Source organism: Lolium rigidum, chromosome 1 (genome assembly GCF_022539505.1).
Source record: "Lolium rigidum isolate FL_2022 chromosome 1, APGP_CSIRO_Lrig_0.1, whole genome shotgun sequence".
Lineage (NCBI taxonomy): Eukaryota > Viridiplantae > Streptophyta > Magnoliopsida > Poales > Poaceae > Lolium > Lolium rigidum.
The window spans coordinates 13,037,343-13,051,221 of record NC_061508.1 but is presented as its reverse complement, the minus strand read 5'-3'; the positions used below and the strand labels follow the sequence as shown (position 1 = coordinate 13,051,221).

Sequence of the window (13,879 nt, the reverse complement as noted above, 5' to 3'; positions counted from 1 at the left end):
CCAGGCTCATTTGGTTGAGGAAGTGGATGTACAACCTAGCCACCAAGTTTAAGTTTTCATGGATGTAGAACTGCGTTCTTATTATTTTTTTAAAAACAACGTAGGGACTTTCCCTGTCACATTCCTTTAAAAAATTAACAAAAAAGAAAAAAGAAGAATACAATATTTTAATGATGTCATTATAATTTTTATATCATTAATTGAACAATGGAAAATTAAAAATAACACGGAAGATTACAAAGGAATAAATAAAAATCACAAGATTAAGTATTGCTATTCTTATATCCATCTTCACCTGCAAAATAAACATCAAAGACAAAAGATATTTGGGTTATTATTTAAATGTTTGCTATGATCTTTGATGTGGAATTTTTAATGTTTTGGATTAAGCTTAAGGAAATTAAGAACTAGTCTTATTCTCAAAATTTTGACTAGATGGAGATATTTACTTAGCAAACAAAAGGCACTTGGATCATTTACGGCCAGATGGATAACTGGAACTTCAGGCAACAATGGACAAAGACATTTATGACCCAATTTTTCAGAGACAACAAGGGCAAGAAGTAATGATCAATTTATGATCTTCCTTTAGGCAAAATATTCCCCTCTAATCTATCACAACCCTTCTAAAGCGCACAATGATTTTATTAGGTGATCTAGATTGACATGGACAGCTCAATCTAATCGAATCTGACATAGATTTAAGCCACAACTTGAGTATAGCAAGATAAAATTATCACAACAACATTTACGCCAATTAGGTTGAGGCCCATATAGTTTATCTACTTGGCAACCAAAATAAATAATATTGGAGACTATTATCCATCACTGTCGGAGGCTTGATGGGGAAGCACCCAAGCTTTGTGACTTATAGTCAAGGAAGGGAAGACAACCAACAACTTAACAAAGAGGAGTCTAATGCCAGGCAACCAACATCACATCAAAGTGAATAAAAAGGGAGGCATCAGCTGCACCAATACATCCAAAACACACCAACCACTATTTCATGCACAAGAATCTTAAAGAACACACCATGATTACGGATTGAAGCAGCTAGGAGGAACATACTAACTAGAAAGAACAATTTTATCTGAAATCCAGAAGGACAAGCTGCCCAAGATCAACTTTTGTAAAACAAAGAGATATGAGAGACCAGGATTAGTTGTTTCTTATCAAATTGAGTGGAGAGATTAGGAAGTGGGCAATAGATCTCAGGAACACCAACACTTCGAGATTATGATCATTGGCTATATGTAGGAGTTGTGGAACAATCAAAAGGAGCTAAAAAATGGTCAACTAGAAACATGGAGGCATAGTAGTAGATTCAATAATTCCATGTAACCGAAGATTTCAATTATATCAGTAAACCAAAACCATCTAAATAATTGCAACAAACATGCCTTTGAATAGACAATACATGTACATCAACTAGATCATGAAATGGTCTAATCAAACCATCAAGTATAGCAATTTAATCATCTAGAAATTGAAACAATCATGTTATGTTAACTTGTTTGAGCTCCAATAAAACAAAACTGAGACTACATACATCAACAAAGCTTATTTGGAACCCAAGAAAAACAAAATTCAACCATTTTGATTTCTTATTCAAAATTTGACATGATCATATCTCCCTGAGAAAAACAAATAAATAGAGCATAAGATCATGATACATTTACACATACATTGAACATATAATCACAACAATGAGGTTATTAAATACCAACTACAAGCTAAATCATTAACATATCAACACAATAACCAGAGAAAAAAAATCAAATCACTAGTATCATAGCACATGGCTTAGTGGTCGATTCACAGTTCATCACATAGCACGGAGAGAGGTAACCTAGACTAGGAGGTGAGCATGTAACAGAAGAGACGTCAGAGCTACAACGACCATTGCATGTCATAGACATGTGATGCCAAGATGGGAGATTTCAGGAGTTCCATCACTGAGAGTATGGTGGGAGTGCCATGCTTCCACCCTCATTATCGCTGTGAGCACTAGCACGATAAAGAGGAGCACCACAACCCACATATACACAGAGAATGTACACCACTAGAGAGTCGGGAACACTTGAGCGGAAGCACATTGAAAACCCTAGGTTTGAGTAGAGCTTTGGGGGGACCCGAGAGCGTCAAGAAATTTTTACGCCAAGGGATCAATGAAGCCCGATGAATGGCCGATATTGAGCGACAATGTCTGCGACGACCAAAGTTGCAGGAGAGAGAGGGGCACTATGGTGAAAAATCATGGAGCCTCATGTGTGGTTTGAATTAATGACAAACCCTTTGGAATTTGTTTTGCATTGACTTACCTTTAAGGGTTTGTCCATAGACAATGAAGTGACGTCCAAGGTGATACTCAATGTGTGATCCAAATAATGGTCAATAAGAGTTGAGCCTATTGGAAGCATGTCTTGAATAATACATTTGTGTGAGCATTCATGGTTAAATTCAAAACAACATAATTATTCATAAATAAGAAATGCTTAGAGGTTAATGAAGTCAAAGTCCATATCAAGATGAGTCATATATAATACATGATATGCTTGAAGCTTGCCGTCCATTTCGGGTAAGGTACATGCAAATATATGCCTAAGAAGAGGCTCTCCCATAGTTAAATACTGGGGAGAAATTTGCAAGGCAACACACAGAAGCACAATAAAGAAAGGCATTCCATTTTGAGGTGGACAAGATCATCATCATTAAGATCAAGTGGAATGTGTAAGTCAAAGCTTTGACCTTGATAGTTTTTCTCCTTTTACCGGTCTCATGTTTGTTGGGAGATCGGGTATAGGTTCGGTAGCTCTCGAGTGGTTAACTTGATCGTATTGTTTGGGGAGGTAGAAAACCTTTTCATCCTTGGCATAAAATATCTTGTAAGTTATTTGAATTTGTACATGTGAGGATTTAGAGCTTGTGGTTATTTCCATGGCGAGCTCTAGTTCATCAAAAATGGATTTCATATGAAATAATTGTTGCCTTTTTTTTTCTGTTGGACTTTTTAACCCTTTTTGTTGAGGGAGATTCCCCACCCCTTCATATTGCATGCCATTTTTAAAAACATAACTAGTTTCATCTTATTTGGACCCTATGGTTTTCTGGGCTGAAGATTCCGATGTCCTTGGTTCATAGATTCGATTGTGCCATACTAGAGACGTTATCCTTAGGACCCCCAAATATCCGATCCTTACTTTCCGTGTCTAGTTTCTTAGTTCTGCACCAAGCGGCGCAACTCACATATACTAGAACGAAGATAGGCAAGTGGTCATGCTGGAGATACCGGCCCTACCAGGTTGTAGTCTCCAGCCCCCTAGGCAGGAATTTCTGACCTCTCGCGCTGGAATCTCTAGGGCTAGTGAGCCTGCAATGACTAATTTTTTAGGGCCCCTATAAAGGTCTATTCTTCCCTAATAGGAGGTTTATTCACACTCTCTCCTCCATTATTGACCTTGAATAGCATGTGCTTTCTCTCGATTCCTTCTATCCTTCTGTAATCATAGTGATAGAAAGGAGAAAGAAAATCTAGATCTACATTTCCACAAACCAATATCTCCTCTTAGTGAGGAGAACATATTGGATTGATATCTTGGAGTATTTTGTGGATTTTGTCCTTTGTTCTTCCTCTCTAGATCTTCCATAGCTCTTAAGTTATTGTGGTGGGATTTGAGCACTTATATTATTGCCATTGCATTTTTCATCGGTTCGAGTTCTCCACGAAGATTCATGGAAGTTAAAGTGAGAAGCTTAATTATTACTCTTGGATGCTTGTTCCTCTTGTGTTCTTGGAACCCAAAATGACTTTGTGGCTTGGAGGTGCCATGGAGCTCAATCATTTTGGTGTAAAGTTCATAGTGGATTACTTGGGGCCTCCAATTAAGTTTTTAGGATTACCCCAAGCTTGAGGTATTTGTGGTGATTATTTGGGATCCTTCGATTTAGTTGTGGAGGGTTCCGTCAGCGCCATCAAGGCTCCCGCATTTGTTTTTGGATAAAAAACTTACCTTTTGGTGGGAAGGCTCGAGGATAATAGTTTGAGCCATTGTGGCATTTGGGCCTCCACACCGCCCGAATGGATAGTAGAAGTGGAAGAGTGTGAACTCCGGGGTACATGTTCCTTTTGGGGGGAAGGCTCGATTATTTCTATACATGAGCTCTTTACTTCTGTACTTTACTTTGTGTTTTCCTTTATTCTTGAAGTTATATATCTTGCTATCAAATATGTGTCTGTCTTGGTTAGCATATGTTGTTAGATTACATAGTTGAGCCTAGCATATATAGTTTTTTTGCTTGAAAAAACAAACGTTAGTCTAATTCCGCATTGTTTCAAGATAATATCGTAAACATTTTAAATCACATATTCACCCTCTATGAGCGACATCCTTTCAACTCGGTGGCCTCGGCCGGACTGTCTCGATCGATCTGACCTAACCCTAGTGGTTAGGTTGTTCTGGTGAGTCGACATGCCTGTGTGGGGGCCAAAATCAAAGTTTTTACAAATTCTAGAAAAATTCTGAGGACGCACAAAAATAAATGAAAATTGGATTTACAACCCAAATGATATGGAAAAGAAAAAAATGAATTTTATTTTATTTTGGGTGAACATTAAATATATTAAAAAACATTTTTTTAAGATAATAAGATTTTTTAGGAAATCATTAAGTAATTAAAAGAAGGCCTAATAATTAAATGAAGTACAAAAAACTAGAAATCATTTATAATCAATATTTTATAATTTAAATTATGAATCAATAAGAACTATAATTAAGGAAATTAAATAAGGTTTTTAATTAAAACAAATCCTTAAGTGTATTATTTAAAAGAAATGTACTTAGAAGCATGGGTAAACAAATAATCAACAAAATTTGAACTAAACCACGATGCTTACTATGGATCGGAGGGAGTAGAGTATTGCAATTCCTTTAACATGTCTTTATCGGACTATGATGCTGATTTAAGAAACCGAGAGTCGAACACCAACAAAAGAGGTGGACCCATAATATATCTGTTGTACTATTGAAGGGTGTAATATTCTTGGAAAGGTATTTCATGAGTATTATATATATCAATGACCGACACACTAAAACTGTGTAGGATCACCACAAGTACGTACCCACATGCTACAACTAACGTGGGATTAAATCCGACGTAGGGGGGGGGGGAGCATGACAATGACAGCGGGTTAAGCGCGGGGGGGGGGGGGGGAGTATGTACATTTCTAGGTGCGACTCCAGCGGGTTAAGCCGCTTCGCCTTGGCGGGCCACCGTGTCACCTAGAAGATTTGTCTAGAGGCTACACGTGTAAATTATCCATCCAATCAGCTACCACGTCATTTGGATTCCCGAGAAAAATAAACTTTGTTGGTTCCCTTTTCATTTTGAAAGATATTCTGGATTTTCAAGCTGAAAATGGAACACTCTGGAGTGAGTTCCACAGCTAGTCTTGTGATATGCACGCTTGTGCCATACTACACAATATATGTGGGATGGATGAAACGAAGGAGGCCTATCCGTTAGCACGTAGGCTGAGAGTAGGGCGGTGAAGCTAAGTCTAGCTGTACTGCTGTAGCGCCGCCGAACGTGCATGCATGGACCAAACTGCGGATGCACCATTGAGAAGGGGATAACACAAACACAGTACTCACCATGTACACTGATAGTATATCTTTCTCCTTTTTCTCATTGACACGTCCAGCATGTACTACAGTCAAGAGGGGCAAAAGAAAAGAGCTTTCTCGTTGTTGCTTCCTTTGGGAAAAGATATGTGGCTACATTGGAATCCTGGGGTACCACACACAGCCACACTCACACATGCATGCTACAGTCCCACTGCACTATCTTCTAGCTACCCTCAACCAGTGGACAACGCCTTGGCCGCTGCAGTTGTAACCGATCTAATCTTGGACGCCTTTTCTCGGCGGGCCGGGGCTGGAGAAATTAAAGAGCCGTATCTAAAACGATTCTTTGCTTCCTCACTCGGCGATCGGCATCGATCATCCGATCAAGTCGTCATCGTCTTCTTCTTCTTCCTTCCTCTTGTTATTCTTCACACGCACAGCACATGCGAAACCGAAGCAGCCGCGGCTATAAAGTCCACCTGAAACCGACCTTGCTGCTCCCAGCATATCCATATCCATCTGATTCAATTCGTGCGTGCGTTCCTAGTTGCGCGTGGTGGCAGAGCGATAGCTGAGTGATGGCGACCGGTGGGTTCTTGCCGGTGGTGGTGATGGTGGCGCTCAACGTGGCGGCGGCGGTCATGGTGTTGCTCGTCAAGGTGGCCATGGACGGCGGCCTCGACCCGCTCGTGCTCGTCACCCTCCAGCAGCTCATCGCCGCGCTCTTCCTCGGCCCCATCGCCTTCTTCAGGGAGCGCAAGTCCAGGCCCAAGATGACCATGGAGATCTTCCTATACCTCTTCGCCAGCGCCGCGCTCGGGTACGTACCTGCAACTCCCGCTCCACCAAATCTTGGAATTAATTCACGATCCATACACACGATCTTTTCTTTAGATTTTCATCCCTTCTTCTGCACGTTTGCATTGACGATGATTGCACTGCACCAGGGCGGCGCTGCGGCAGTACATGAACTTCGTGGCGCTGCGGTACACCACGGCGACCTTCGTCACCGCCTTCTCCAACCTGGCGCCAGTGCTCACCTTCCTCCTCGCCGCCGTCACCCGCTCCGAGACGCTCAACCTCCGGACTGGGACGGGCCGCGCCAAGCTCGCAGGCACGCTCGTCTCGCTCGCCGGCGCCATGGTGCTCACCTTCTACAAGGGCGTGGCCCTCACCAACACCCACCTCCATCACTCAGCCTCTGCTGCTGCTACTCCTTCGTCGTCGCCATTATCGGCCGCCGAGTCCAGCAGGCGGTGGACGCTGGGAACGGTGGCGATCCTCGGAAACTGCGTCTGCCTCGCCTGCTGGTACCTCCTTCATGGTCGGCTCGCCAAGAAGTACCCCTACGTCTACTCCTGCAACGCCTTCATGTCCACCTTCAGCTTCCTCCAGGTCGCCGCCATCGGCCTCTGCGCCAAGCGTAGCCTCGCCGCATGGCTCATCACCTCCAAGTTCCAGATCCTCACCATCCTCTACGCCGTACGTACTTCCATCAACCACCATCGACTTCCTTAATTTGGCTTGTTGTTTTTGGTGTGTACGTGAACCGTCACTGATGACACCAGCCTAACCAATTCAGGGGATTGTGGCGTGCGGCGTCTCCTTCGTGCTGCTGACCTGGTGCATCGAGAAGCGTGGCCCGGTGTTCGTCTCCGCATTCATCCCTGTGGTGCAGATTATCGTCTGCGTCCTCGACTTCACCGTCTTACACGAATCGCTCTACCTTGGAAGGTACACTCAGATTCAGAGTTTCTGGCAGACACTGATCACATCATATATTCATGATGATTGACACCTGAAAATTGTATCTGCAGTGTGCTGGGATCTGTGTTTGTGATAGGTGGGCTGTACCTACTGCTGTGGGGCAAGAGGCAGGAGGCCTTGCAGCAGCGTCCAAAAGTTTCTGAACATGACAGAGAACAGCAGCAGCAGCAGCAAGTGCAATTGCAGCCCTGACTGAAGATTGAAAGACTGAGTCTTCCAATGGGGTGTTAATTAACAAGTGCAGCAATAAGTTCTCCAACTCTCGCTTATTTTCTTAATCTTTCTTGTTCATGTAAGGTCACTCAGGTGTAAAGCTTCAGAATATTATGACTCGTGAAGCTGGTTTTAGGCTCTAATCCAAACAAAACTAGGGTACATGGATATTCGTCTGAACCAAAAGTAACAGAAATATTAAAACCGAAAAGTGTATACTACAATCGTTTTGCGTGTCTTTTGGATATGTGTATTTTCGTGTGGAGGGATCATATTGGATGTTGCGTATCTTTTCGAGATATGTAACATTTTGGAGAGAAAATCTGTTGAATAGTATGAGCAGAAAGGAATAGTACTTATAGTAGTGTATGTATGGATCTTGGGAAAACAAACATGAAAAGATGTCAGAAACACACCTGTATCTACTTTATATACGTACATCTTGATCGCACGCATAGGGTGCGTACATATGCACAATAAAATGTTGGCAGTAAAAACACAAGAATCAGTAGACTTCGACATTCCATTGCTCCGACTTCTTCAGTTGCTTCCTGTAATCCAACCAATCGATTCCTGGCACCAAAAACATGCAAGATTCAGAACCACTTGCAATGACAAACAAGAAAACTTCTCAAGTTATTGAATCTAAACTATCCAGAAGCATATATGTTTATTGTTTAGTACCCTCTTTAGCAGCCAATGGGATCATAATTTCGTCGATACCCTTCTCCATGCCTTTCAACCCACACATGTAGACATAGGTGTTGTCCTTCTTCAGGAGCTCCCACAACTCATCCTTGTACTCGGCCATCCTCGTCTGAATGTACATCTTCTCTCCTAGCGCATTGGTCTCCTCTCTGCTGATGGCATAGTCCACCCGGAAGTTCTCTGGCGCCTTGGCCTTCATCTTTCCAAACTCCTAATGTTTAGAAGTTAAAAAACAAGTGTCACACAGAAGAAAACGTAGCACTCTGAGAGAGAAATTCTCATATAGATTACTATAGATTATCGGTATTCTCACCTCCTTGTAGAGCAGAGAGCTGCTCGTTGGAACTCCCAAGAAGAGCCATGCTAGGCCTTTGAACTGCACAAAAATTGAAATAAATGTTCATTCAGTTTCCTTGTTAAAAAGAAGTAGTATATTTTGTGTCTTACACTACTAGGTGGGAGTGGTGCAACAACATAATGATCATATACCTCGTAGTCTTCATACTTTTCAAAGAACATCTTCCACAAGAATGACCGGAACGGAGCGATACCAGTCCCTGTCGCAAGCTGCAAGTAGTAGATGTGGTCGGTCGTGAGGAAATTTCTAATTAACCATCAGCTTGTCATGGATTTATAGAGGATTTTTTAAACACGGAATTAAAGATTACCATGATAATAGTGGCATTGGGGTCCTTAGGCATGAGCATTTCCTTGCCTACTGGTCCTGTTATGTTGACATCAGCGCCAGGCTTGAGGTCGCCTGCATTATGTCCAGTGTGAGTGGCATACTACAAACGATTAAACCTAGTGTTGGTAAATAGCCGTCCAGGTAAAATTTATTGGATCCTGTTAAGGAACAATCAGAAAGTAACAGATTCCGATCTGCAAAGCCTGATTTGAACTAGCACTAAGCACTGAACACTTGATAGCAGATTCTTCAGAGGGAAGTACAGGATGCAGTTGAAAAATAGCCGCGGAGATACTGACAACATGTAAAATCCATTGCCGATTTTATTTATTGAATCCACTGAATAATAACAGTCTAACAAAGAAATAAGTAACCGATTTTGAATTTAAAAACCTGAACTGAACTGAAACACTCTGTAGTCTGATTTTGTTTTTCGAAAAAATGAAGTCTGAATAAATCACTAGCAGATTCTTCAGAATCAAAATCTTTAGAGCAGAGCAAGGGCAGGATTAGCAGAAGCAGAGGTGGAACTCACACAGGAAATTGGAGCAGACTCCCTTGACGACCTCCCCCTGGTCGTTTGTGTAAACCAGCCGCTTGACGCACAGCGAAACCTGCACAAAAACACAGTTACAACTGAGCCGAAAACTAACGCAGTTCAGAGTGGAAGGTTGAATCGACCAAGCTCAGCACAGCTGAGCTCACTCACGGTCTTGGAGTCCCCGAAGTCGCCGAGCGCGCTGCTGGCGATGGAGTAGAGCCTGAGCTTGTGCGGCTTGCCGTTCTTGTCCTCCCCGTCGGCGACGATCCCGATGGACTGGCCTTCCTTGTAGGGCACCTCCCCCTCGTGGCCGAACACCATGTGCCACGTCTCCCCGGGCGCGTCGTCGGCGGTGATCTTGGTGTTGAGCAGGCACTTGCCCACGTACGGCTCCTTGGGCCGGAACTTGTTCGTCACCACCCCTTCGTCCTGCTTCTTCGACTCCTTCTTGGCTTTCACCGGTGCGGCGTCCGTGGAGACGGCCTGCGCCCGGATGACTAGGCCGCGGCGGGCGGTGGTTCTTGCGGCGGAGGGGAAGCTGCAGTGGGAGTGTGGGGTGCTTGACGGGGTGGAGGCGGTGGTGGCGGAGCGAAGGGAGACGGCCGCAGCCGTGACGGCGGCCATGGCGCCGCAACGGTGCGAGAGAGCGAGTGTGCGGGGGAGTGATCAAGGTTGCAGGCAGCTAGGAGGACTGAGCTTGCGGGGAGAGGTTAAGGAGTGAAGCAGAGGAAGAATAAGATAGAGTGGAGGGAGAGATATTGAGATGAGTGGAAGGCAGGGGAGGTGAGGATGAAGTGGTGCTCGTGGTTTTGGAGGGAACACTGGACGAACCCCACTCGACGGACCAGCAGAATTCAGATCTCCGTCTTTGTCCCCGTCTAACACAGATTCATATGTCCATCGAATCAAACTAGTATCTGCCTGCATTACCCTTGCTATCAGAGTTCTCTTTATATCCAAACTAATCAAGACTAGAAAAAAAAACGACATATAAGAATTTGCTAGCTCTCAACTAGCCGAGAACTAAGTTTTTTTTGAGAGCAACCACATATTTCATTAATCGAAAACCAAGTTACATGAAGCAACACTCTAGGATTTTCTGCAGATAAAATCCTAAAAGATCGAGAAATACAAAATGATCTCTAGGATTTTCTGCAACCACCGTAGCCAGCGGCCGCCGTCCAATTCCAACGCCGCCGAGAAGAACGCAAGAAGAGACGCCGAGCCTCCACCTTTGCAAGATCCAAAAAAGCACCATCGCCAACGAGACTTTGTGAGTCGATGAACAGGCCTGCTGCAAGCAGCGAGGCACATGTCGCTGTGGCACGTCGACCGGGGAACGTCCCCGTACTGTCTTGGACCAAGATACGCCGCCTCCCATCGACGAAGTCGGAGAAGAACGGCATATCCACCACCTCCGGACCAACATCTTCACTCCAGAAGAACCACCTCGCCCCAGCCTCCAGCGTCGTCGTGGACACCGACAAACGCCAGTGACACGTCGAGAAACAGATCTCGCCAGACTGAAGAACGGCGAGAAAACCAAGCTGCCGACCTGAAAGATCGACAAGCACACGCTGCCAACAACTCCGAGACGCCGCCGTGAAGGTCGCCGCCGGTGTGGGAGTGGAGTTGAGGCAGATTTATTTGCCCGGGCGCCGCTCCCACCACCCAAACGACGCACCATAGCAGACAAGACCTAACTACAAAACGGAGGAGGAACGAGGTCCCCTCCCCCTCCTGCCGCCGGAGCGGCAAACGGAGGAAGAGGGGCCTAGAGCTCACACCGGTGGAGATGGGATCTAGCGCCCGCCGCCTGGGAGAGAGGAGTAGGCGTGAAACGTTTCGTAACCCGCCGAGAACTAAGTTAGTGCTTAGTCAACTCTTACACAAATTGATTGCATTTGTATTTGTGAGTTGCAAATTGTATTGCAACCATGAAGAAATAGCGATATTTCATCGTTTTAGCGGCGCTACAACGTATTTAGAAGTTGAACGCTACGTTATGCATAATTTGCTCGCTATGACGCTAATTGTGTTATTAGCACGCTAAGCTCACTATTTATTGCAACGTTATAGTGCGCTAAAAAGGTTACGGAACTAGTAATGGCACATGAGCCCCCGATTCCAACATAACTTAACTCAAATCAGGTCGGCAACTACCTAGCTCCGTCTTTCGACTCTCCACACACTGAAGTTGGGTGGTTAGGAGGGTGGTTGTACCCCCAGCCCACCAGAGTTCAAACCTTAGATTTGACATCTGTGTGTTTCATAAAGGTAGAATATTCTTTCAGTGAGAGGCGACGTTCCTATCGACAGCGAGGCGTATTTGGTGACTTCGTCAATTTCAAGATTCGATCCACCAGCTCAGTTTTCCGGAGGTGCTCATAGGGTAGGGTGTGCGTGTGTGCATTCATAGGGGTGAATGTATGCGCGTGTATGTGAACGTCTGCGTTTATACCGTGTTTCTCAAAAAACAAATTGACTAAACAACTCTCTAAATATGCTATTAATGACTAATTATTGCAAAAATGTGCAATCAATTCTCCTTTTGTATGATGTGCAGGAAATCACGTTTTTATAGCAAATGGACCAACAATTATTGAACAAAATCTCGGCACAGGTGCAACAAAATCAACTTGGGGGTCAAATTAAGTCGGTTCTCATGACATCATCTGACTGAGAATTATCTCAAGGGGATCCTCTAAAAGTCTATCCTATAAAATGGTACTTAAGAATCCTCAAAACGTCTTTAGCAGCCGTGGAGTTCCAGACACCTCCCATCCAAGTCGTCCCCTCCACCGAAACGTCGACATAGCTCCTCCCTATTCGTGATTGGGCGGCCCATGTCCATGTGCATGCCCATCACATTTCCCTGCCCACGTTCTTCGTAGCACCCCAACACAACTAGTTTTTGGCCCTCTATCCTCTATATTACATCTTGATGGGGTTAGATTGTTATTTGAAAAGGTTAGGGATATTGGATGGGATAGAGGATTTGTTAGATGTGTTTGAGGATGACCCAGCATAGGAGAGTGCCATGGACTAGGTACTATAGACCCGAGCTATTGGATATGAAGATCACATTCCTTGTATCGAAATCTTACAAAGAAAAACCTGAGGGTCAATGGAACAAAAGTTTATCGGTGCTAACTTTACAAATGAAGGATATATATATTGCATAAATAAAACAATAGAAAATAGCACACCCCGGTTCATCCACATAAGCAAAAAAGTCTATTTTGGTGATTTTTTTTAACAATCACCGCGGAGAGGCTCCCCACCTGAATATAGCACTTCACAAGTGTTACATGACCAAGCTCTTGACATTCTTTTCAGAAGGTTATTAATCAGCGAACATGACATGCGTCACCTCAAAAACATCCACACATAGTTCAGGCAGGAGTGCATCACTAACACCTTGAAAGACTATAAGTATATCTGGACCTTGCAAACTGTCGCAACAACACATGCATAACCGGTTGTAACCAAATGACATGATACTAGAGCACAAGAAAATCGATGAGTGCCATTGCCATAGATTGCAAACTCCTGCACATGGGCATGATACTGGAGCACATCCATGCCATGATATACCGCCAAAGAATCGAACCTCGACTACAAGCTCTGTCGTTTAGAATACTAGATGATACCCCGCATGTTGCTACGGTAATTTGAGCAAACATTGTGTTTTAACAAAAAAAATAGATAAGCCAATAGTAAAACATTAAAAAATTGCGTGTTTATTATCCAAAGTAAAAAATTGTGAACATGAATTAGCCAACTATATTCGAACAGCTAAATGATACTATCTACACATATAGAAAGCTGTTTAATTATGAAATACATGCTCAAGCCAAATAGGTAAGTTCTTCAATTTGGTTGTGATACATTGGCATACCTTCTTTAATTCCTAGAGCTGAGATACTCAATAACTTGTAGTAATAGGAAATATAATCATGGCACCACAGCCCTAACCGCCGCCGCTGCCAGTAGCGCCGCCGGGGCAAAGACCCACGGGGCGTGGTGGCGGCGGGGGCCCTTCCTCGTCGACGCGTGGTGGACGGCGGCCGGATCCCCCCTCCTCGACACATGGTGGACAAGCGCGGATGGGATAGGCGGCGGCGGCCTGCGCTGTGCCCCCTTCTCCCGTCGGCTCTCCCCTGGTGGATGATGTCTACGCACGGTTATATTCATGTAGACAGTGTTGGGCGTCCAAGAGCAGAGGTTTGTAGAACAGCAGCAAGTTTCCCTTAAGTGAATCACCCAAGGTTTATCGAACTCAGGGAGGTAGAGGTCAAAGATATCCCTCTCAAGCAACCTTGCAATTAAGATACA

General features: G+C 44.1%; 2 protein-coding genes across 2 annotated transcripts; one reads left to right on the top strand and one right to left on the bottom strand.

Moving 5' to 3' along the window:
• Window positions 1–5,974: 5,974 nt before the first annotated feature.
• Window positions 5,975–7,828, top strand: LOC124684935 (WAT1-related protein At3g30340-like). The gene is made up of 4 exons (XM_047219193.1): window positions 5,975–6,444; window positions 6,572–7,106; window positions 7,207–7,358; window positions 7,442–7,828. The coding sequence occupies exons 1-4, from the start codon at window positions 6,203–6,205 to the stop codon at window positions 7,581–7,583; spliced, it is 1,071 nt and encodes a 356-aa protein (XP_047075149.1). The 5' UTR covers window positions 5,975–6,202; the 3' UTR covers window positions 7,584–7,828.
• A 112-nt stretch (window positions 7,829–7,940) lies between these two features.
• On the bottom strand, window positions 7,941–10,196 carry LOC124684934 (ferredoxin--NADP reductase, leaf isozyme 1, chloroplastic-like; the record flags this gene model as incomplete). Its single annotated transcript, XM_047219192.1, is given in 7 exon segments — window positions 7,941–8,177; window positions 8,289–8,523; window positions 8,626–8,688; window positions 8,802–8,879; window positions 8,981–9,072; window positions 9,536–9,614; window positions 9,710–10,196. Coding segments are annotated over 7 exon segments (1,071 nt in total). The 3' UTR covers window positions 7,941–8,109.
• Between the last annotated feature and the right edge of the window lie 3,683 nt (window positions 10,197–13,879).